Consider the following 23,473-nt stretch of genomic DNA (forward strand, 5'->3'; position numbering starts at 1 on the left):
AATATCATCAAAGACCTGCATCACCATGGCCACACTCTCATCTTGCTACTAACATTATGAGGAAGGTACAGGAGACTGAAAACTGTAAATTCCAGGTTTAAGAACAGCTTCTTCCCAGCAACCATTAGGTTTTGTAAAACTCCACGTTCACAAGTTATAGGAGTAGAATTAGGCCATTCGGCCCATTGAGAACTTGTCTCTCTGCCTTAAAAATATCCACTGACTTGGGCTCCACAGCCCTCTGTGGCAACGAGTTTCACAGATTAACTACCCTCTGACTAAAGAAGTTCCTCCTCACCTCCCTTTAATTCTGAGGCGATGACCTCTGGCCCCAGACTCTCCCACCAGTGGAAACATCATGTCCACATCCATTTTATGCCTTTCATTATTCTGTAAGTTTCAATGAGGTTCCCCCTCAACCTTTTGAACTCCAGCGAGCACAGGCTCAGTGCTGTCAAACGCTACAGGAAACGCTCAAATGCCCGAGCGCCAGCCTGTGGGGCAGGCGAAGCGAAGGAGAGGGTGACCCACACCGGACAGGTGTCATAACAATGACTTACTTCAGTAACTGTGGTCTACTATGGACCCTGCATTGGTTGCACTATGAACTCCGGTTTTACACCATTATGGTATTATTGATTATTTATTATTGCATTATTAACACATTAAAGTACATTTGATGGATAATGATCTGTAAAGCTGCAGCAAATAATGATTTAATTTTTCCATTGGCAGTACAGATGGCAATGACATTTAGTTGACTCTTGACTATCCTGTAGATGTAGGTAATGCCACGACACCCTTCGAAGAAAACAGGGATGTTATGCAGATTAGGTGTGCATTATTTATTCCTCAATCAGTAGTACTACAAATCAGAATATGTTTTAATCATTTAATCAGGCAGCATCTGTGGAAAGTGTTCTGTCGAAGGATTTTTTGTTTTAAAGAAGGTTGGAAAAGAGCAGTCTAAGTTATGCACTGGCTGACTTCAAGATCTGAAGTAGACGCGACTATAGCCCAGACCAGCGGGCTGCAGGACTGGTTGTTTCCGCTCTCTGCGCATGGGGCGGGCGCTAGGACCCAGCAGGGAAGTTCCGCTCCGCTCCGCTCGTCTCTCTGAAGGTGACCGGTATAACATGGCGGCGGCGGCGGCGGCGGGGCGGCGTCTCTGGCGGGCACGCAGCGAGCTGTCGGCGGCCCTGCAAGCGGGCGTCAGGCGGGTTAGCGGCGGCCCGAGCATCAGCCTGCAGGCGAGGGAGAGGGAGAGGGTGACCCACACCGGACAGGTCGGTGGAGGGAGCGGCTCTGGGTTCTGGGGAGGTTTAGGTTGTCTGGGGGTGGGAGAGATGTTGGTGTTGAAGGGAGTGTGGTGTAGGGTGGTCTGGTCTGGTCCAGGGTGGAGGTGGGGGAGATGTTGAAGGGAGTGTGGTGTAGGGTGGTCTGGTCTAGGGTGGGGGAGATGTTGGTGTGAAGTGAGTGTGGTGTAGGGTGGTCTGGTCCAGGGTGGGGGAGATGTGTTGAAGGGAGTGTGGTGTAGGGTGGTCTGGTCTGGTCCAGGGTGGGGGAGATGTTGAAGGGAGTGTGGTGTAGGGTGGTCTGGTCTGGTCCAGGGTGGGGGAGATGTTGAAGGGAGTGTGGTGTAGGGTGGTCTGGTCTGGTCCAGGGTGGGGGAGATGTTGAAGGGAGTGTGGTGTAGGGTGGTCTGGTCTAGGGTGGGAGAGATGTTGGTGTTGAAGGGAGTGTGGTGTAGGGTGGTCTGGTCTGGTCCAGGGTGGGGGAGATGTCGGTGTGAAGGGAGTGTGGTGTAGGGTGGTCTGGTCTAGGGTGGGGGTGGGAGAGATAGAAACTTAGAAAATAGGTGCAGGAGTAGGCCATTCGGCCCTTCGAGCCTGCACCACCATTCAACATGATCATGGCTGATCATCCAACTCAGTATCCTGTACCTGCCTTCTCTCCATACCCCCTGATCCCTTTAGCCACATCTAACTCCCTCTTAAATATAGCCAATGAACTGGCCTCAACTACCTTCTGTGGCAGTGAATTTCAGAGATTCACCACTCTCTGTGTATAAAATGTTTTCCTCATCTCAGTCATAAAATATTTCCTCCTTATCCTTAAACTGTGACCCCTTGTTCTGGACTTCCCCAACATCAGGAACAATCTTCCTGCATCTAGCCTGGTGTGAAGGGAGTGCGGGATGGAGGGCTTGGGATGACCAGGAGGAGAGAGAAGGGAAGAACGGGGGAGGGTCTGGCGAGAGGACAATGAATGTCCAAGAGAGAATGGTGAAGAATGGAGAGGTCTGGGAAACGTGTGTGTGGGGCAAAGGGAAAGGCGCAGGAAAACACAGCAGCATATGTTGGAATGCAGCAACTACTGAACCATTACATCCCAAACATCGTCTTTGGATTTTTTCTACACCTTTCCAGTGCATTCACATCCTTTCTGTCAGTGGCATATTGTATTCCGCCCCTTGGCTGACCAATGTTTTACTCCACTCTGACCAACAGATATGATTTCAACACTTCAGGCACATCTCTTGTACCTCTTCTGGGCTCTGCCATCATTTAGGATGGTGATAATCAGGACAACAACTTCCTAGTAGCCGTTGTACACCCTTAATAGCCAGATATTGTAGTGGCCATTTGTAGCAATGTTACAACATTTTGAGATTTTAAAAATCAAGTCTGCAATTTGTCCTATCAGATAAAGCATAAAAATAAGTTTAATTTGATACCCAATTCACTTTCATATCTTCAGTATTTAAAAAGGTATGGCCATTTACATACTCGGAAATTAGCATCCTGTTCCCTATTGCTTTTCCATTGACTTAACTCAAAAGCTGTGATCGAGGACAGTCAAAAGCCCATAACGTTCTTAAAAATTAAGAGAACTGAATGAAATTTTCAGTTATTATAGATAAAGTTAAACGCTAAAACAAATAGTAAATACCCAACAAGAAATTCATAATTCATCAGTTTCATCAAATCAATTTAATCAATTAAAGTCATCTAAATTCAATGACTAGATCTAAACATCTCAATAGATGTTTAATAATAATAATAAAATTATTATTATTATTGCTAAACATCTATCCATTTCTTAAGAAAAGGTTAACATTTTTAAATAGGCTAAGTGTCCAAATAACATTCACACAAGAATTCACAATATAACATGATTTTTAAACCTCACTGTCATGAACTTATAGGCCAAATGCAAGGAATTTAATGTTTAATTCCCATAAATTAATCCAGAAACATCCACTCAAAATATAATCAAAATTATTGTTTTCTGCATAATACATGTGACTCAAACTGTTGGGAATAGTTAGTTTAAAAATAATGATCATGGAGAGAGAATAACACAAAATATAGACATTTTAGACGGCTTATGACATGATTGTCCAAAAAAAGAACATTTTAATCATCTTGCGAGTGGGTGATTCTGGAACGCGTTCGATTGGAACGTTGCATTTGCGGTGAATTTGAACCCCATATCAGCAGGAAAGACACTGCCGGTTTGTATGGGGCCCAAATAACATTTTCGCAAAGTAAAATTAGATTAAAGCCATCCCAAGAAGCAGGATTATATGTAAAATACACGACTTACCCTTTGTTTTGTCCCGTTCTTGCAATTCGTCACGTTGTAGGCGTTGAGGGCATTAGAAGTCGCTTTTTATTTTAATCCAATTATTAAATTGTCCTGCGAATTAAAAAAAAAAACTAAAAAAAATGGGAACGGAAGTCCAATCGATTTTTCTTCACCAGCTAGCAGCCTGGGGAAATCCGCCTCGACAGGCAGTACAAAGCTACATTTAAACCCCCCCCCCCCCCCCTCAAAGTCGCGCATACGGCCAGTGGCAGAACTGCAAGGTAGGTTTTGTAACATCGCTACCATTTGGCTCTTTTGTGTGTCATTAATTATGGCATGTGTCTTTAAATTTTAGACTGCCCGTTATTATGTGGGTGGGATTTATTACGTATTCTAGGGCGTGTTTGGAGCTAGGTTTCTTGCGCAGAAGCTTAGTTTTTAGATTTGTTTTGGACTTGCATGAGGAAGGCATACCCTTTGACAATGTGAAGTCTAACAGAGACACGAGGAGTTTTCTAACCTTTAAAACGATATGCTGGAATTTGACAAAGATTATAATGTACGAGTCGGAAAAAGGTTGGATGTATGCCTTATGGTTTTTCTTCAACAATAAATAATCTATTAATCAAAAGACTGTGTTATGAAGATTTATCTTTAAAGAAGCTCTGAAGGTCTCACGGAGAGCTCACATGAAACCCTGTCCCAGAGCTGGGGACAGAAGATTCGGCTAAGATCTCGAAAGAGGCTTTGGCCAGAAGACCCGTTCCAGCCGAGGAACTGAAGACAATAGATTTCGGCCAGAGATGGCCTCGAGGTCTATCGACAGCGAAGAGACTTATCGGAAGATCTGAAGATATTATCAAGATATTGTGAGTAAAATCGCCTATTATTCTTTGAATTTTGAAACTGCAAAGCTTTAATTTTAAATGGCTCCTTGTAAGAAGAGCCAGATAAATGAATGCGAGCCACTAGCTTGGAAGAGAGCCAAATAAGTGTTTTTCCAATCTGTCTGGAGAAAGGAGACAACTGACCTTGGTTTGTTTTGAAGTCTCGAATACACACATTCCTTCTGAACTAACGTCATTGTTAAGCCCGTGGATGTTTGAGAGATGTTGGCTACAGTCTCAGTTTGTTATTGTTCTGATGAAAATGTTGACAAAACTAAATTAGAGCAACCAGCAGAAGACTTTGTTCGTTCAATTAAAAGACTTGGCAATCTGCCAGGACCTGTTTAATCATGAGCAAGGTGAAGAAGAAGCCACGCCAGAGGAACCACAAGGTGGCGAAGTCAAGCTTAGTCAAGGACAAGCTGCCTACCTGAAAGAAACTAAGAAGGAGGAAAACTCGATATGGGAACAAGAGTCAATTGAAAGCAACAGAAAACTCATGTATCGAGAAGAAATAGATAATACTCAAGCTGCCTACCTGAAAGAAACCGAGAAGGAGAGAAACAAGTTATGGCAACGTTACCAAATCAATTGAAAAACAGAAGAAACTAATGGAATCAGTACCGAACGCGATCAAAGTAGAATCTAATCTCAGCCAACTATGGAACCTCTGCCAAGAGGTTGGAAAGAAACAAAATGTGCTGCTGTGTTCACAGCAGTCTCGGGAAGAATGCGTAAGACACACCCAGTGGAGGGAAGACAGGGTGAAGATATTCAATGGTTTCATGGATAAGGCATAGGAGTGGTTATCTGAAATTACACCACAATTTACGAATGGAAGATGAGATTACACCATGAGATAATCTCAAAAGTATCTACATGAAGATCAGGACATAAATCTGGTTCTACAGCCAGTTCGGTTTCAAGCGTTTCTGCTCGATTGGGAGTTGAAGTTGACCTAGCCGCTCTCTCAATTGAAGCGGATGTCTTGAAGAAGAAACATGAGATTGAGCGAGAAGAAGAGCAGATGAAAAAAGATGTGACAAAAAGAAGAGATGAGATGACAAAAAGAAGAGATGAGACGACAAGAAGAACAGATGAAAGAAGAGATGAGGTGACAAAAGGAGGCGACGAAAGGAACAACTGTAACTAGATACAAAGATGGTGGTGGGCAAATCAAAGGAGATATTGGAAAGAGGGTTCAAATGCGGCTCTAGAGCATCGAAGACAATGAACTCTGAACCAAGAGGAAAAACTGTTCAGCAGCTGGATCAATTCCACAATCGAGGTCCATTGGATTTCATGGCTTTGAAAACCCATTGGACCAGAGTAAGATGGGTAAAACTTAATCTCAGCTAATGTGCTAGATGGAAACAAACTACTTATGGAGCGTCTAGATGCTCGGGACAAGCCATTAGCGGACCATGCTTTCCGAGGACTGGTGCATAGGCTCAAACAAGCCAGTTTGAGCCAGGGAGGCCTGTCTATCGTTTGTTGGAGCCAGGTCAAAGTTATCAGGATGGATTATTTGCATGGGCGAATAGGCAAGCTGAATTCAACCATATCACAGCTTGACAAAATACCTCTCTCACTCTACCACCAGCAGAAATTCCTACATATGATGGAGATACCGCCCTGTATGGTATGGCTGCCCAGCCTGCAGCTGTTGTTTTTTCACTCTTTTTAAAATTTATAGTGAGTTTTAGTGTTTTTTGTTTTTGGAGTTCTAGTCTTTTTTATGTGGGGGGGTGTGGGGGGGGGGGGGGGGGGGGTGGAGGGGGGGGGATGAGGGGGGGATGGAGGAAACTACTTTTCAGGGTCCCTACCTGGTCGGAAAGGCAGCTTTTCTCCGGACTGCACTTTCGACCCGTCCTCATGGCCTACCAGCGGGCCTGGAGCGGCGTTTTCCGAGGGGACCGCCCAGAACCCCAGCTTCGGCGGCGTCACAGCACTGGAGCGCTACTGAAGAGCCGGCGTTGCCTTGCTCAGGTCGCCGCGCTGGAGCTCCGGTGAGCTGAAGACCGCCGATGAAACATCACGGAGATGCGGGTCTGTGGAGTGGCCAGCTCCTGGCGGCAGCGCTGACATTAACATCGGGAGCCTGGGATATCTCGCCAAGATCGCCAGCGGTGGAGCTCCTTCCCAGCGCGGCCTCTTGGCTTAGGAAGCCATGGTCTCCGGTAAGGGAAGCGGCCGTTCCAGGTTTCCCATGCCGCTGAGAGGATTCTCCCGACGCCGGAGCACCATCATCGGGCCTCCGTAAAGGCGACTGCAGAGGCCATAATGGGCCCAACTATGGGTGGACATGGGATGGGGACTGGACATTGTGCCTTCCCTCATAATGGGAACCATTGCGGGGGGATGTTTTTTTATGTTTAAATCTCTTTATTATTGTTATGTCTGTGTTCTTTTATTTTTATTTTTTTATGTGCTGCATTGGCAAGAAGCATTTCACTACACCTATGGTGTATGTCACCAATAAAATAACCTTTGAACCTTTGAGATCCTTTGCGGTATGAAGCTTTCATAAGGGCATTAGAAGAAGTATTAGAAACGAGAATTACAGATGAAAAGGAGCGCTTACGATTTCTGGTGAAGTACACAAGCGGAAATGTTCAAGTACTTGTAGAAAGTTGTCAAAATGAGCCAGACTGCCATGGCCATAAAAAGGCAAGAAGGTTACTTAAAGAACGTTATGGCACTGAACAGAGGATTGCTAACGCATACCTGGAGCAGCCCCATGCTTGGAAAGAAATCAAGTCAGAATATGGTGAGGCATTGAATGATTATGCAATATTTCTGAGAGGTTGTTGCAGCTCGATGAGAAATCTTGGCCACATGAAGGAAATGAATCTTGCAAGTAATACTAGAGTCATCATTAGCAAGTTGCCCAGAAGACTGAGAGAAAAGTGGAGATATAAAACAGGCAAAATAATTGATGAGAGGAAGCAAGTAGACAGGCTACCAGACCTGGTAAAATTCTTGGACAAGGAAGTGCGATACATGTTAGAGCCACACCACGGGACTATTGAAGATCGTAAACCAATTGCAACTAATAAAGGTTCTACCTTTACCAAAACTGTAGAAAGATCAGAACCTATGAGAAGTAGTTTTGCTACAGCAACCATACCTGTAGAAAGGACAGATGGAATGAAAGGAAATGTATCACAGAAAGCTCACATGCGTATTATGACATTCTCCTTAATCATGTAGTCTACTTTGGTGGCTAGAGGGAATAATCTCTTGAACGATATAAAAATCTGCCGCTATAGATATAACAGACCTATTGGTTTTATCTAACCTGTTGATTGAGGGATCTTTGAGCACTATCTGGAGTGGCATATATACCCAGCTATAACATTGGTTGGTAGGTTAATTGGCCCCTGTAAATTGTCCCTAGTTGTGTAGGTCATTGGTCGAATCTGCATTCAATCGAGGAAAATGTAGGGAAAATAAAATGGCAGTAGTGTTGGAGAACTGTAAATGGGTGTTTGATGGTCAATATGGACATGCTAAGCCAAGGTGACTGTTTTCGTGACCCAATAACCTCTATTAAAGATTATGCATGAGCACCATTTTGTTGCTGATGGTCCATAGAACCTGAACTGCCACAATAGAATGGTGAAAGCTTGCTGCCCAATGCACTCAACAGTGTGGGAGGAACTAAGTCTATACCCTTTTAATGTTATAATGGATCAATACCTCCCCAACAGACAAATGGGGAAGGATGAAAATGTGATGCCTGGTATTGGATCATCGTTCTGTACCCGACACAGGCTCAGTCTGGTAGCTGCATCATTCAGGACGAGCTGTTTAGCAAATGGTATTATTGAGCCTTTGGTGATGGATGTTGAAATTTGATCTCCCAGAGTATATCCCTTGTCCGTCCATGAAGGAATCCTGATACATCAGTTGAGAAAAGCCACCAACATGTTCCATTGTACTTGAGGTTGTGAGACCTGATGATGCCCAATTATTACATCAGATTGTTTAGCCCTGTGACTGCCAGTATTTACCTTAATTCTTTCACACTACCTTTGTCTCATCTACTCTGTTGGTGGGACACGATATACTTGGAAGGAATCTGAGACATTGAATAAAGGGCATGATGCAGAGCATGATTGTTGGCTGTTTCTTGACTGGTCTGTAACAGCTTGTTATGTCACAAATTCACAAGTTATAGAAGCAGAACTGGGCCATTTGCCCCATCGTGTCTAATCCGCCATTCAATCAAGGCGGATCTCTGCCACATAATCCCATTGTCCTGCCTTCTCCCCATAACCCTTGACACCCATCTTTGGCAATGTTCCACAGATTAACTACCCTCTGCCTAAAGAAGTTCCTCCTCACCTTTTTAAAAGAACACCCTTTAATTCTGAGGCTATGACCTCTGATTCTAGACTCTCCCACCAGTGGAAACTTCCTTCCCACATCCACTCTATGCCTTTCATTATTCTATAAGTTATTCTATGTTTCAATGAGGTCCCCCCTCAACTTCTAAACTCTAGCGAGTCGAGGCCCAGTGCTGTCAAAAGCTCATCGTACGCAAACCCAGTCCCCCAGTAATGGTGCTGTGGAATTATAAGAGTTCACTGGGTTGTCTGGGTTAATCATGGTTGACGCGGAAGTCTATCAATATTGTTTGCTGTACTAACCATGCAAATCCTGCCATTTCATCATGCATATCCATAGCCGTCCGAAGGAGGGGTGAGATGGGTGCGGTTGCACCCACCTTTTTTTCCAGAGTAAAAAAAGAACCCCAAAAATAATCAAATTTGGAGCGCAATCAGTGTTTCCACTTTGAAAGAAATTACCGGAAATTCTGGTTCCGGCGCACGGGATTTGGGGAAAAAAGATTTGCGACCATCCACGCCTGCGCAGTTGGGGGAAGCCGGTGCTGCAGTGGCAACGCAAAATGACGCCGTCTCTCCGCGCATGTGCAGTGGACCCGGGCGGGATCAGCTCATCACCATTTTCAGGCCTCGTGTCTAGTCTGGGTGAGTTAGAGGGGCCTTGGAATATCACGTTGTGGGAGGGGGGTTCTGTTTGTTTTTATCGGGGGTGTCAAACTGCCCGCCCGGTCCATCGCCTCCACCCACGGTGTCGGAGCCTCGCCGCCAGTCAGCCTGGTGTCCAGGGAGCGGGTCCGCTGCTGGCGGTCCAGGGAAACCGTTCTCCCATCGCCTGGCGGGAGCATGAACGACTGAATCTGAACCCAGTCCTGGCAGCAGCAGTGACCCGACACCAGGCGCCGCTCCGGCCTGCTTTCTTGATAACAATACTGAAAAATATGAATCCCATAGTTTGCAACTTTTTTTTGCATCATTTTTAATATAATTAAGCGGGCCCTAGACCCCGGCCGTGAGGGGCTTCGCACTCGTGATGTGCGTTGTGCGCACATTATTTCACATGAAATTTTTGTAATCCTGCCAGGCCACCCCCCTTTGCTGAACTTGCTTTCACCATGGATTCTTATGGTCATGTCAAATAAATCCATTATTTTCAAAATCTACTTTCAAAGCATTATTATACATAATACCAATACAACCATACTTTGAGATGAATTGCAGTTCTCATGCTAAGAAATCAAAGTGATCAAATGCCCTTGTTTGGATTGTATAGTTTTTATGATAATGTTGCAGAAGATTGATATCGATGGAATTGACGTAGGTATTCATAGCAAAGTTTTTGTTATTTTGCTTCAGGTTTATGAAGAGGATGATTACAGAAGAGTCAGGTTTCTTGCTCGACAAAAAGAAGTAAGTGTTTTTTTATTGTGACTGTATTGAGATGCTATCGGAAAAAGACTTGGCTCTTTTTTTCAGTTCATGCACTAAAATTTGGTAAACAGCACTAATTTTATAGGAGTGAAACAACTTTAATATGAGAACTTTTAGTTCTAAAAGCACACTTCAAAAAGTATAAGAAAATTAGTGTTTAAAATTCTTAGTGCTGCCTTACTTTGATTCAATTTGTGAGCTCTTACTGTAATTTCATTTAAACGTCACTGTTTTTGTGTAAAGAGAGAGCATGAAACCACTTCCCAGTGGTTACGATACTACAGTTAATCATCTATTACATACCATCATTCTCTAGTAAACACTGTTCATGCCACTGGGATCCTAATGTGGATGATTGGTGGTCCACATAAAAACATCAACTTCTGCACTTTATTTTGTTCCTTTTCTCAGTTCTTGCCATAATTGTTCTTAATAGTTGTTTCTATTGTAACCCCTACTATCACCCCTCAAACAGTAGGTGTGAGGAGCTCATGCACTTGTTTTATCAAGATGGAGATAATTTGATCAGTAGCCACTGATCTTTTTCTCCCGTCCCCTACGTTACTAGGCCAAATGTTTATGTCTCCCATCATGCCCTCGCTGAGCTCAACCTTACTTTTTTTTAATCAAAGTATTGACTTGCCCAACTTCTCTTCCTTTAGCTGCTATTTTTAACAGTACCCTCTCATTGGTGCATCTGGTATCATCAAACTTCTTCTCAAAATGCAGACTTGATTCTTGCTGTCTGCAAACATACAAATTCTACCTTCAAAGCATCGCAACTCCTCCCCTCACCAATCGCTCATTGTACATGTCATCACTGAAATCCCTGCTCTTCTTTAACACTTTCCTGTTATCTACAACTCTATCCTCATTTCCCTCAGCACCTGGCCTATATCAATCTACAGTAGGTGATTTTGAGAAAACTGGCCTTGTTTGATACCATCTCCTTACTAATTTTGACCATATCTATCATCAATTAATCTTATCAGTTACAATTTCACCCCATCTATGAACATCTTATGCTCATTTATTGGATATGGGGTGCATTGTGGCATTTTTTGAGAGATGAGTTAATGCTTTAGTTCTTTACCTGAGCCACCATAGCCTCAATACATTCAATAATGCAATGACACGGCACTGCGCTGAAGTGAACTTTAAGATAGAAGAGATTGTGAACGTTAAACTCGTCTTATCCATAGCAAGTTGCCCTTGTATCTGCGTGAGGGGCTGCGTGAAAACTAAATTTTACCAACATGCTGACATTTCTTCAAGGAAAGGATATCTGCAGTTTCACCTAATAGACCAATGTGGGAATTGTGTGATGGTGTCAAAGTGTGATATAACAGTCAGATGTATTAAATTGTGCACAGAACTTGGGTGCGAAAGATTAGATTTGGTGGGGAGAGGTGGCGGCACATAACATAGTCACTCAATAGCGTAAACATAGTAACTGCTAGAAATAACTAGTTGTTGAAGGAGAGAAGATGAGTTAGTGTTTCATGTTGATGAACTTTCATCAGGTCCAGGTCTGATGTAAGGTAATTGATCTGAAATATTAACCATGCTTCTCTCTCTCTCTTGAATGGTTTCAGCATATTCTGTCTATTTGGCAAGTTTGATTTTATTATTGTTTATGGGCTGTGTGCTTTGAAAAAAAACTTTTTAATTTGTTTGCTCTTTCATATTTTTTATAATTCCATGGTTTTCTCCCTCTATTTCTGTGCCTGATTGGACATGGAATGAAATTTAGTAAATTACCTCTCCATATTCAACTTCTGATAGAATGGCTCATTTAGTTTTTATTTCATTTGGTTAGGGACACACATCATTGCTTGTCCAGTTTAGTTTGAGAGGCTGAGGTAAGTTCTTGCCAAATGGTCACAGCTGTAACTTTCTCAGAACAAATCAAAGTGCATTTTGGGCAAAACATCACAAGTGTATTCAGCTGGATAGAGATTTTTGCATTTACTACAATCAACGTTAAATCAAAAATCTGCTTTCAAATCTTATTTTTGTAGGTAAATGAAAAGTTTGCCATTGATCTAATTGCCGAGGAACCAATATCTGAGGTAACGGATAGAGTGGTTTCATGTGATGGTGGTGGTGGAGCCCTTGGGCATCCTAAGGTGTACATAAACTTGGTAAGTGCAACCACTTACATAATGCATGTTGCAGCAATAGCAATTGATCATAAATGTTCTTGTTGCTGAGCAATTACTTTTGCAAACAACTAGTGAAAAATATTACCGTATACTTTATGCATATGAAATCTGGAAACAGGATATTTGTGGTAGCATTATATTTATATTAGCACATTTTTTTAATATAAGCAGTATAAGACCTCTACCAATTTTCATAAGTATATTTCCTATTGAAATTTCATACAAGCTATTTTTATTATTTTTCTTTACAAAACAAATCCATTCAGTAGCACAAATGGCTGATCACCATGAAAGACATTTGCTTATTTTTAGAACTGTTGTTTTTATTGGGGGAATGTCCTCAAAATTATAACAGCGCAAGTGATTCAGTTCTTGGGATATTTTCCACTTGCTGAATGCAGAGGTAGCGCTGGAGACCCGGGTTCAATCCTAACTACGGGTGCTGCCTGTACGGAGTTTATACATTCTCCCCATGACAGCGTGGGTTTTCTCTGAAATCTTCGGTTTCCTCCCACACTCCAAAGACGTACAGGTTTGTCAGTTAATTGGCTTGGTAGAAGTGTAAATTGTCCCTAGTGTGTACATGATAGTGTTAATGTGCAGGGATCGCTGGTGGGTGTGGACTCGGTGGGCCAAAGGGTCTGTTTCCGTGCTGTATCTCCAAACTAAAGTACTTTGGAGATGTCATTTTCATGTGGCTCGGACGTCATACAGGTTGTGGCTCAGGAAGCAAATGAAAAAATACATAAAATAAAATGTTTATATAATGCTGCATATTTAGTTAGTGATTTGAATTATGCACTTGGCATTAGAATTAATTTTGGTGTCCTATTTTAATATTTTGATTGAAAGTGAGGTTAAAGTGTCACTAAAATTCAATTCCTGAATGAAATAATTAGGAAGCACTTTTTCATACAAAGATTAGTAGCAATCTGAGATGTTCGCCCCTGAGGAATGCGGAATTCTAGTTATAATCAGTTTTCAAGACTGAGATCACTAGATTTTTATTAATTCGCAACACTCCAAGTAAACAAGTGCATTTATTAATTTGGAAGTCTATTGATATGTTTTCTGTTATTGCAAAGAGCAGTACAAATGTAATGAACTTAGAGATGTAGACAAAGTCTTACTATGGATGGTTTGGTAAGATCGCATTTGCAATATTTTTGATCTCTGAAGCCAAAGGATATATGTGAGGCCAGTGTACCTTTAAATCCTTAGTTACTACGCTTGTACCTGAGATTCAGGGGATTTATTCCCACGAGGAAAGATTGAGTATGACTGATATATAGCCATAAATTTTGAAAGGGATTTAAAGAGATGCTTTTATCTCAAGTTGGAGAGTCTTTTTGAATTAAAAATTCGGAGCATAATATATGAAGTTAGCTATTTCGGACAGAGATAAGAAAGAATAGAGGCTAAGTATTATGAGTTTATTCTAGGATAAGAGAGTATGGCGATATGGGGATATGGTTGTAAAGTGGACAGGGCATAGGGACAGCTGTTTTAGTACTGGCAGATCAGGTTTGAGTGTACATGTGGCCTACATTGCTGTTCTATGTTTTATGACGAAGTTAAGGAAGATGGTAAATGAGTAAATCACGCATGTAATCTAATTGAATCAATGTGCACATTTACAAGACTGGTCTTAATGTGAAATAATAGAACAAACTGTAAATAACATAGTTTTATGAAGTTTTTCTAAAGGTCTCCCTTGGTACAAACAACAAACAATACAGTTCAGATCACAAGGAGATCATACTTTTACTCTATTGGGTTATGCTGCTTTTTTTTTAGATATTGGATAACTGGACATGATTCTTAAGCATAAAGCTCTGTACCATTGCAAGGTGAATATATCCTGCGTTATATTTAATGAATTAAAGCTTCATCTTTCTTTTTTTAGGATAAAGAGACAAAAGTTGGAACGTGCGGTTATTGTGGACTTCGTTTTAAACAGAAGCATCATCATTGAGATGACATCATTTAGAATAGACTTACTTTCTTTCTCTTCTATATGCCGGCAAATAAAGATGTGAAAATTACTTAATTGTTCTTTGCGTTTGATTGTTGCTAAGTTTAAAATGAAAATAGAATAAAAACATCTCTTATGAAACCAATATAACTAATAAGCGTTGAAACTAAGGATTTAATTTAAACCAGCTTTCACTGTACAAGCACTTTCACAGATTAATGTTTGATAAATTAATCTACACATTTTAGCCATATCTCTCATTTCAAATTATTCTGATCAGAGTTTTACGTAGTAGCTATGATGTGCGATAAGGTATGTTTTGAAATTCATATATACAATGATAACGTATATTTTGAATAATTGCTTATGATCAGAATTTGCAGTTGTGTGGCAACTTGCACTGTGTCCCAGGTAGCAAGGCTTCAGCTTAAAAATGTTTCATATTGTTGAGTTAAAATGCAGGCTATTAATGAAGTGACAAGGGAATGATAGGGCCAAGTCTGTCTCCATAAATGAAATATTGCTAAAGAAACAGCAAAGCAGTGGTAAATTAGAATTGAAATGGTCATGGAAGAGGAAATAAATAGGAATGCAATGGTACTAATAATAAAAGGGGGTAAATTCCTACATTAATAATTGCAGCGACTTTTAAAGTTATCCTTTGGGATTAATTCCAGGCTACTATGAAAGCGTGATTAAGTTTTATTACTGTATAATTTTGTTGCCTATACAATATTTTCACTTGAGTGAAATAATGGATGTCGCACTAGCACTTGCAGCTCCAGAGATTCAGATTTGTTCCTGACTTTTTTTTACTGAATTATAATTTTATTGGAAGCAATTGTACAAAAAATAATGAATTAACAGTTCTACAACTCTAGCACAGCTTCAATTTTAACATTTTATAAACAGAATATTAAATTGAAATAAAAAAGAGAAGAAAGGAAAGAGAAAGATGAAAAGAAGGAGAAAGAAGAGATATGTCTGTCGACTCACCCATGCGCCCGCTCACCCAGCCTTACAATCAGTTTTGAGTTTGTGTTCAACCATTGTATTGTTCAAGAAATTCAATAAAAGGAGACCATATTTTTAAAAATTGATCTGGTTTGTCAGTCAAGACAAACCTATTTTTTTTCTAGATGTAGTGTCTCTGTCATTTCCGTAATCCACATCTTCACTGAGGGGACTGTTGTCTTTTTCCAAAATTTAAGTATATGTTTTTTTGCTGATATTAGACCGTAATCAAGAAAGCGTCTTTGAAATACCGTTAGTATGACACATGCCTCTAATATTCCCAGTGTTATCAGCTTTGGATCTGGTTCTAGTGGAATTTTCATTGTTTTAGAGGCAACATTAAAGACCTCCGTCCAAAAATTGTCTATTTTTGTATATAGTACAAAAGTATGGGTTTAGGTGGCTTCTTCAGAATGACAATTGTCACAAAAGGGGGAAACACTGGGGAAAATCTTGCTCAATTTGGTCTTTGAGTAATATAGCCTGTGCAGTACTTTAAACTATCAGGCAGTGTCTGGCATTTAAAGAGCAATGATGTATGTGTTGTCGGCTTTCATCCCATATATCCTTGGAGATGTGTTGACCCATCTCATCTTCCCATGAACGCCGATAAATCTCAGATGACGGAGTGTCGCTGTTTTGGAGGTCTTTGTAAATGTGGGATATCAACATCTCTGTATCTGCATATCTATTCAAACATTCATCGAGTGTGTCTGAACTTACAGAGGAGCAGTCTTGTATTCATGTTCTCACGTAATCCCTAACTGTGCACAGTTCCCTGAAAGTGGAATCTCATGTAGATAGGGTGGTAAAGAAAGCTTTTGGTGTGCTGGCCTTTATAAATCAGAGCATTGAGTATAAAAGTTGGGATGTAATGTTAAAATTATACAAGGCATTGGTGAGGCCAATTTTGGAGTATGGTGTACAATTTTGGTCGCCTAATTATAGGAAGGATGTCAACAAAATAGAGAGAGTACAGAGGGGATTTACTAGAATGTTGCCTGGGTTTCAACAACTAAGTTACAGAGATAGGTTGAATAAGTTAGGTCTTTATTCTCTGGAGCGCAGAAGGTTAAGGGGGGACTTGATAGAGGTCTTTAAAATGATGAGAGGGATAGACAGAGTTGATGTGGATAAGCTTTTCCCACTGAGAGTAGGGAAGATTCAAACAAGGGGACATGACTTGAGAATTAAGGGACAGAAGTTTAGGGGTAACATGAGGGGGAACTTCTTTACTCAGAGTGGTGGCTGTGTGGAATGAGCTTCCAGTGAAGGTGGTGGAGGCAGGTTCGTTTTTATCATTTAAAAATAAATTGGATAGTTATATGGACGGGAAAGGTATGGAGGGTTATGGTCTGAACGCAGGTGTATGGGACTAGGGGAGAATACGTGTTCGGCACGGACTAGAAGGGTCGAGATGGCCTGTTTCCATGCTGTAATTGTTGTATGGTTATATGGTTACCTGTGGTATCTAAAAAAGTTATTGGTGTTCAGCTCGTATTTCTCCTGCAATTCTTGAAAGGAGGAAAGAGTCCCCTTCTGATAAAGGTCTCCCACAGTATTCATTCCCTGATTCTTCCATTGAACAAAAACCACATCTACAGTAAAGGTTTAAAAGAGGGATTATTTGTAATGGGGAGAAGGAGAGACATGTTTCTCAGTTTGAGACTGAGTTTCAACTATGTCCAGATACGGATAGTACTGTGTATTATCGGGTTATGCTCATACGTTGACTTATTCAGGGATATTGGAGACAGGACAATCGAGCCTATACATAAAGGCACGCAATCTTCCCTTTCCATTTTTAGCCAGTTTGCCTGTTGGTATGAATCATCCAGCCAGAAAATTATAGTTTTAATATTGGTTGGCCAATAGAAAAAGAGGAAGGTAGGTAAGGCTAGTCCTCCATTCTCTTTGAATTTGCACAATGTCATTTGTGTATTCGGTGGCTTTTATAGTCCCAGATGAAATTAGTGACAATGGAATCAATTAAAAAAAACAAAAAACTTTTGGGAAGATATATCGGTATTGACTGGAATAAGTATAGAAGTTGCAGGAGAAAGATCATCTTTACAGCATTTAGTCTACTGAGACGAGAAATAGGCAGTGTTTTCCAAAATTGAATATACATATGGAGTTTAGTAATTAATGGTGGGAAATGTGTTTTAAACAAAAGGGAATATTTTCTGGTAATGTAAACTCCAAGGTATCTGAATTTTTCAGTAACGATTCTAAAGGGAAACTGTTGGAGCTGGGTGACGTCTTGTTCTTTTATTGGCATAATTTCACTTTTGTTCCAATTGATCCTATAGCCAGAAAAGGAACCAAATTATTCTATAGCAGTTAATAAATTTGGAATACTAATTTGGGGGTTAGTAAAGTATAGGAGTACGTCATCTGCATATAGAGAAATGTTATTAGGAGTATGTTTAGTATTGTATCCATATATGCCTAGATGGGACCTGATACTCTCGGCAAGAGGTTCTATGGCTAATGAAAATAGCATCAGGGAGAGAGCGCATCCTTGTCTATTGCCCCTGAATTAATGAAATTTAGGTGAAAGCATTTGGTTTGTTAGTATTCTGGCTGTCGGATTAGTATATAAAAGCTTCGCCCATGAAGTGAAGTTTTCTCCCAATTGGAATTTTTCCAACACTGAAAAGATAAGACCATTCCACTTGATCAAAAGCCTTCGGTGTCCAGTGAAATGATTGTTAGGTATTCGTTTGGTATTCTCTGCGAATACATTATATTATACAGACATATCAAATTATAAAATGAGTGTCGTTGGAATGTAGGAGGAAACTAGAGCTCACGAAGAAAACTCACAAGGGAGAACGTACAAACTCTGTACAGACAGCACTCGTAATCGGGATCGAATCCTGGTATCTGGTGCTATAAGGCAGCATCTCTACCACTGCACCACCGTGTTATTCAATTCAATTCAATTCAACTTTATCGCACAATGTCATCGCACAAATACAAGTATGAGTACAACGAAATGCAGTTTTGCGTCAGTCCGTAGTAGTTGTGCATAAAAAAATAGAAAGAGAGAAGATACAGAATAATCAAAAAATACAGAATAATTAAACAATGGGGACGGAGGGACCAGTGAAATCTATCGGTGGGACTCCGAGTTCAGCAATGTGATTGTGTTGTTGTAGAAGCTGTTCCTCATCCTACTAATACGTGACCTGAGGCTCCTGTACCGCCTCCCTGATGGGAGGAGGGCAAACAGTCCATGGTTGGGGTGTGAGGGGTCTTTGATGTGAGGGATGTTGGGGTGTGAGGGGTCTTTGATGTGAGGGATGTTGGGGTGTGAGGGGTCTTATATTGATCACAGTGAATTAAAAAAATATATTTGATACAACATTAATTGGTGGTAATGCTCAATATAAAATGCCCTTTTTGCTGATTATATGTAACTGTCACACTAAAGTTGATCTCAGCTTTGTGAATGTTTAAAATCTGGCTTCAGTTGAGATGTGTAAAACTGGAAGCTTCAGTCCTTTTGTTTATGGCATCAGGGAACTTGCTATTCTCGTTTGGATCAAACTCAATTCAACATGAAGTAATTTTTTGGATGTTTTCCAACTTGTATTTCAATCAATTATGAATCTTTCATTCTTACAAAAAAGGTTTTCAATTCATTCCCACCAGTGATGGTGCAGTGGGAGGTTGTAGAGTGCGGCAGAGGAGGAGAGGGGAGTAATGTAACTAATTTTAAGATGTTTGATTGTATTGTAATTAATGAGATAATGTTTAGATCAAATCAGAGTTGAAAAATAAGAATGTATTCAATCATTTATAAATGATTGTTTAATCAAGTTGACAGTCCTCAAAATCAACCATTGCACAGTTGATATTGCTTTTATTATCAGGGCATTAATAAACAGTTTCCTGAGCTTATGTCTTCCATTCCCAAGTCATGGGGATACATCAGCAGTGCAGAAATGGGATCATGGAAGGGATAACTTGCACCATTAATTATCAGACAACATTTCAGCTTTACACAGACCATGTATGTTTTATATGCTATGTTTTTACGTGGAGATCACTTAAATTTTAGAATAATATGCTGGGTTTTGCAAGCAATTGCCAGCTGTTCTGATCGGAACTCTCAGCGTTCAGCCTTTGAAACTACACGCCAACCCAGACATCTGTGATCAAGCACACAAGTCTGGAGCTTACTGATGTTGAAAGCAGGATTGATTGGTTTGATCTGTGTCTAGACTCCCGTGGAAACCAGTGCCAGTGCCTAGTCTTGCTGGAATTCCCCAGCATAATCATCTTGCGTATTGCTTGCACAGCCTAAAGTTGTAAGACAACTTGTTCTGTTTGATCTTATTTAGTTGTGCACGCCGGGTAGATTGCATTCTTCGAAACAGGGCGGACCACGTGAAGGTTGCTATCTCCCACCCCCCCCTCGCATAATGTTGAGGAATCATTCATCTGATCATACCAAAACCTCATTGATTCACTGAGCATGTGGGCCAAGGATTATGGGTGCAAAGAGGTTAATTTTAAATGATCTTTCCTGTAATTACGTTTTATAACTCTTGATTTCTACTTAGTTCATTTTATTTTTTACATCAACTTAAATTATTTACACCTTTTCCAGCCAGCATCTGCCGTTTTATTTTTATTTTAAAACTGTGGATAGGGCTTTGCCAGATGTTTGAAGTTGTGTGGGGGAGGGACTGGTTACCTTAATCGAACTTACAGTACCTATTCCACCTGAGGCCTGGCCACTGGACACTGGAAGCAGAGCTCTGCTGAGTTAAAGTCTTTGCATCTGGTGAAGGCAAGTGGGTATAGCTCTCCAGAAAATGATTCCTGGCTGGCGAACCATGCCTATAAGATCCAGCGAGGTGCTGTCAATATTTTAATTTATTGGATCGACTCAAAAAAACGGAGTAAATCAGCTGGTCAGACAGCAACTCTGGAGAAAAGGAATAGGTGACGTTTGGGGTTCAGTTCAATTTAATGTCACGTATATCGAGGTACAGTGAAAAGCTTTTTATTGTGTGCTAACCAGTCTGCAGAAAGATTAAATGTTCAAGAAGGAACTGCAAATGCTGGAAAATCGAAGGTAGACAAAATTGTTGGCGAAACTCAGCGGGTGCAGCAGCATCTATGGAGTGAAGGAAATAGGCAATGTTTCGGGCCAAAACATCTGAAGAAGGGTTTCGGCCCGAAACGTTGCCTATTTCCTTTGCTCCATAGATGCTGCTGCACCCGCTGAGTTTTGCCAGCAATTTTGTCTACCTGCAGAAAGATTACATGATTACAATTGATCGATTTACAATGTACAGATGCACGATAAGGGAATAATAATAATAATATATTTTATTATCATTGCACATAAGCGCAACGAGATTTGGTATGAATAACGTTTAGTACAAGATAAAGCCAACAAATCCGATCAAGGATAGTCTTGAGGGTCCATAAAAAAGGTAGATTGTGTAAATGAGCCTCTTCCAACCTTATCTACAATATCCGTTGTTGAAGATGTGGACTGTTAAACATTGGCGAGACGAAACGTAGACTGGGCGATCGTTTCAGTGAATCCCCTTCGCTCAATCCACCTGATCTCCTGATTGGCAAACACTTTAATTCCCATTCATACACTGACCTTTCTGTCATAGGCCTCCTTCACTGTCAAAGTGAGGCTAATCAAAAAGGTAGCTCAGTGGTATGAGTTATGATTTCTCTAACTTCAAGTAACCCCTGTACCCTTCACTCTCTCCATATATCTGCCTAACAGGTCGCACAAGGTTGCCATACTCGCCTAACAAAACAGATACCAATGGCCCGTTTCCTTTACCATTGTTACTTTTTTGCCTATCTTTCATTCATTTGTTCTATATCCACGTCACTGTCGACATCCCCAAGGCCGGATTTAGATGAAGAGAGGCCCTAAGCTGTTCCACTTGTGAGGCCCCTCCCAATGCCCCACCCCCACGACTAGAGGAAGATGGTCCACCACATTGACATGGATTTGCAGCCGAGAGTGGCCAGTGAGATAAGGGGCTGGAAAGCTGTGCTTTTATTTATTTATTTATTGCCAGTGCTAGTGTTGAGTTATTGGCTTAAAACACTATTATTCTGAAATGGAGGGCAAGGAAAATTACTGAAGGGTTGTTTAGAGACTACAGTGCATTGTGACAGCATATGTAAGAAAGGCCTATGACAGTGTCAAAAACATACATCTTGCAGTGCTCTCACTTAATTTTTTTTCTCTGGTGTCAGCTGGGCAACCTTGGCAGCATTTAAGTTGCCAAATGACAGTTTAGGTGGTCATTTAAGACGGCTTGCATGGCGCGTGCGATAATGTGCTCGGACGAAGTGCGTAGTTACCAATCGGAATTATGCTCAATGAAGCATTCACATACTATTTCTGCTTCAACTAAAGTCACAAACTAAACATATTCACCAATCAAGACATGATATATACCACAATGTAATGTAGCAAAATTATAATACAGTATCTCAACTCTTTTTACACATTGCAATTAATGCCATTTCTCTAATTTTTTCCACTTCCAAACAAAAATGTGGTTGGATTATTCAGCGTATGATCAACCTCGGTGAGACCAAGCGCAGGCTTGGCAATCGCTTCGCATAACACCTCCCCTCAGTTCGCAATAACCAACCTGATCTCCTGGTGGCTCAGCACTTCAACTCCCCCTCCCATTCTGAATCCGACCTTTCTATCCTGGGCCTATTCCATGGCCAGAGTGAGGCCCACCGCAAATTGGAGGAGCAGCACTTCATATTTTGCTTGGGAAGTTTACACCCCAGCGGTATGAACATTGACTTCTTCAATTTCAGGTAATCCCTGCTTTCTCCTCCCCTTCTCAGCTCTCCCTCAGCCCACTGTCTCGACCTCTTCCTTTCTTCTTCTTGTCCCCCCCACCCTCACATCAGTCTGAAGAAGGGTCTCGACCCGAAACATTGCCTATTTCCTTTGCTCCATAGATGCTGCCTCACCCGCTGAGTTTCTCCAGCATTTTTGTCTACCCATTCACACAAGTTCTGATATCCCACTTTCCTCACCCACTCCCTACACATTAGGGGCAATTTTACAGAGACAAGTTAACCTACAAAGCTAACGCGTCTTTGGGATGTGGGAGGAAACCCACACGTTTGCAGGGAGAATGTGCAAATTCAACACAGATAGTGCCTGAGGACAGGATGGAACACAGATCTCTGGCATGTGAGGCAGCAAGTCTACCAGTTGTGCCACTATATTTTGTTTCCCAATACACAAAAAATTGTACGTTGGTTACTAAAAAAATGAAAATATCCATTTTCAGTTTTAAATCTCCAAGTGACGCTATGTCCCCCCTTCAAAGGTATTTTATTGGTCACATTCACATACACCTAGGTGTAGTGAAGTGAAATGCTTCTTGCCATTTTGCAGCACATAAAGAAGGAATACAGACATAACCTTAATAAGAGTTTTAAACATAAACAACATCCCCCCACAATTGTTCCCATTATGAGGGAAGGCACAAAGTCCAGTCCCCAACCCCAGTTCACCCATAGTCGGGCCCATTGAGGCCTCCACAGTTGCCTCTACGGAGGCCCGATGTTCCAGGCCATTCTCGCCGGGTGATGTTGCTCCGAGGTCGGGAAAGTCCTCTCAGCGGCTTGGGAACCTTGGAACGGCCGCTTCCGTACTGGAGGCCGCAGCTTCCAAAGCCAACAAGGCCGCGCCGGTTGGAGCTCCACAACTGGTGATCTCATCTAGAGATCCTAGGATCCTAGGCTCTCTTTACAGCTACTGTATGTTTTAATTAAGTTCAAGACTATGGGGCAGTACATTGGTCATAAAGTTGCTGCCTAAAAGTGCCAGAGACCCGTAATTGATCCTGAATATGGGTGCTGTCTGTACGGAGTTTGCTCCTTTTCCATTTGATCGTTTGGGTTTTCTCCGCGTGCTCTTGTTTCCTTCCACATTCCAAAGATGTGCAGGAACCTATTTCAGACCCAACCCAAAACGTAATATCTTCCTTTTGTCCAGAGATTCTGTCTGACCTGTTGAGTTACTCCAGC

The 23,473-nt window shown here is 41.4% G+C and overlaps 1 protein-coding gene across 1 annotated transcript; it reads left to right on the top strand.

The window, feature by feature from the left end:
* Window positions 1-1,128: 1,128 nt before the first annotated feature.
* Window positions 1,129-14,468, top strand: ndufs6 (NADH:ubiquinone oxidoreductase subunit S6). The gene is made up of 4 exons (XM_055658988.1): window positions 1,129-1,286; window positions 10,184-10,237; window positions 12,280-12,402; window positions 14,330-14,468. Exons 1-4 carry the CDS (start codon window positions 1,137-1,139, stop codon window positions 14,396-14,398), a joined length of 396 nt encoding a protein of 131 aa, XP_055514963.1. The 5' UTR covers window positions 1,129-1,136; the 3' UTR covers window positions 14,399-14,468.
* The last annotated feature ends 9,005 nt before the right edge of the window (window positions 14,469-23,473 follow it).

The sequence above is a fragment of the Leucoraja erinacea genome, chromosome 2, assembly GCF_028641065.1.
Source record: "Leucoraja erinacea ecotype New England chromosome 2, Leri_hhj_1, whole genome shotgun sequence".
NCBI classification, from domain to species: domain Eukaryota; kingdom Metazoa; phylum Chordata; class Chondrichthyes; order Rajiformes; family Rajidae; genus Leucoraja; species Leucoraja erinaceus.

Bases quoted from the DNA above. Each gene is read 5' to 3' on its own strand.
- ndufs6 (XM_055658988.1), top strand. From the start codon at position 1,137: ATGGCGGCGGCGGCGGCGGCGGGGCGGCGTCTCTGGCGGGCACGCAGC. The intron at 10,238-12,279 runs GTAAGTGTTTTT...TTATTTTTGTAG, and splicing joins TTCTTGCTCGACAAAAAGAA to GTAAATGAAAAGTTTGCCAT. The intron at 12,403-14,329 runs GTAAGTGCAACC...TTCTTTTTTTAG, and splicing joins CTAAGGTGTACATAAACTTG to GATAAAGAGACAAAAGTTGG.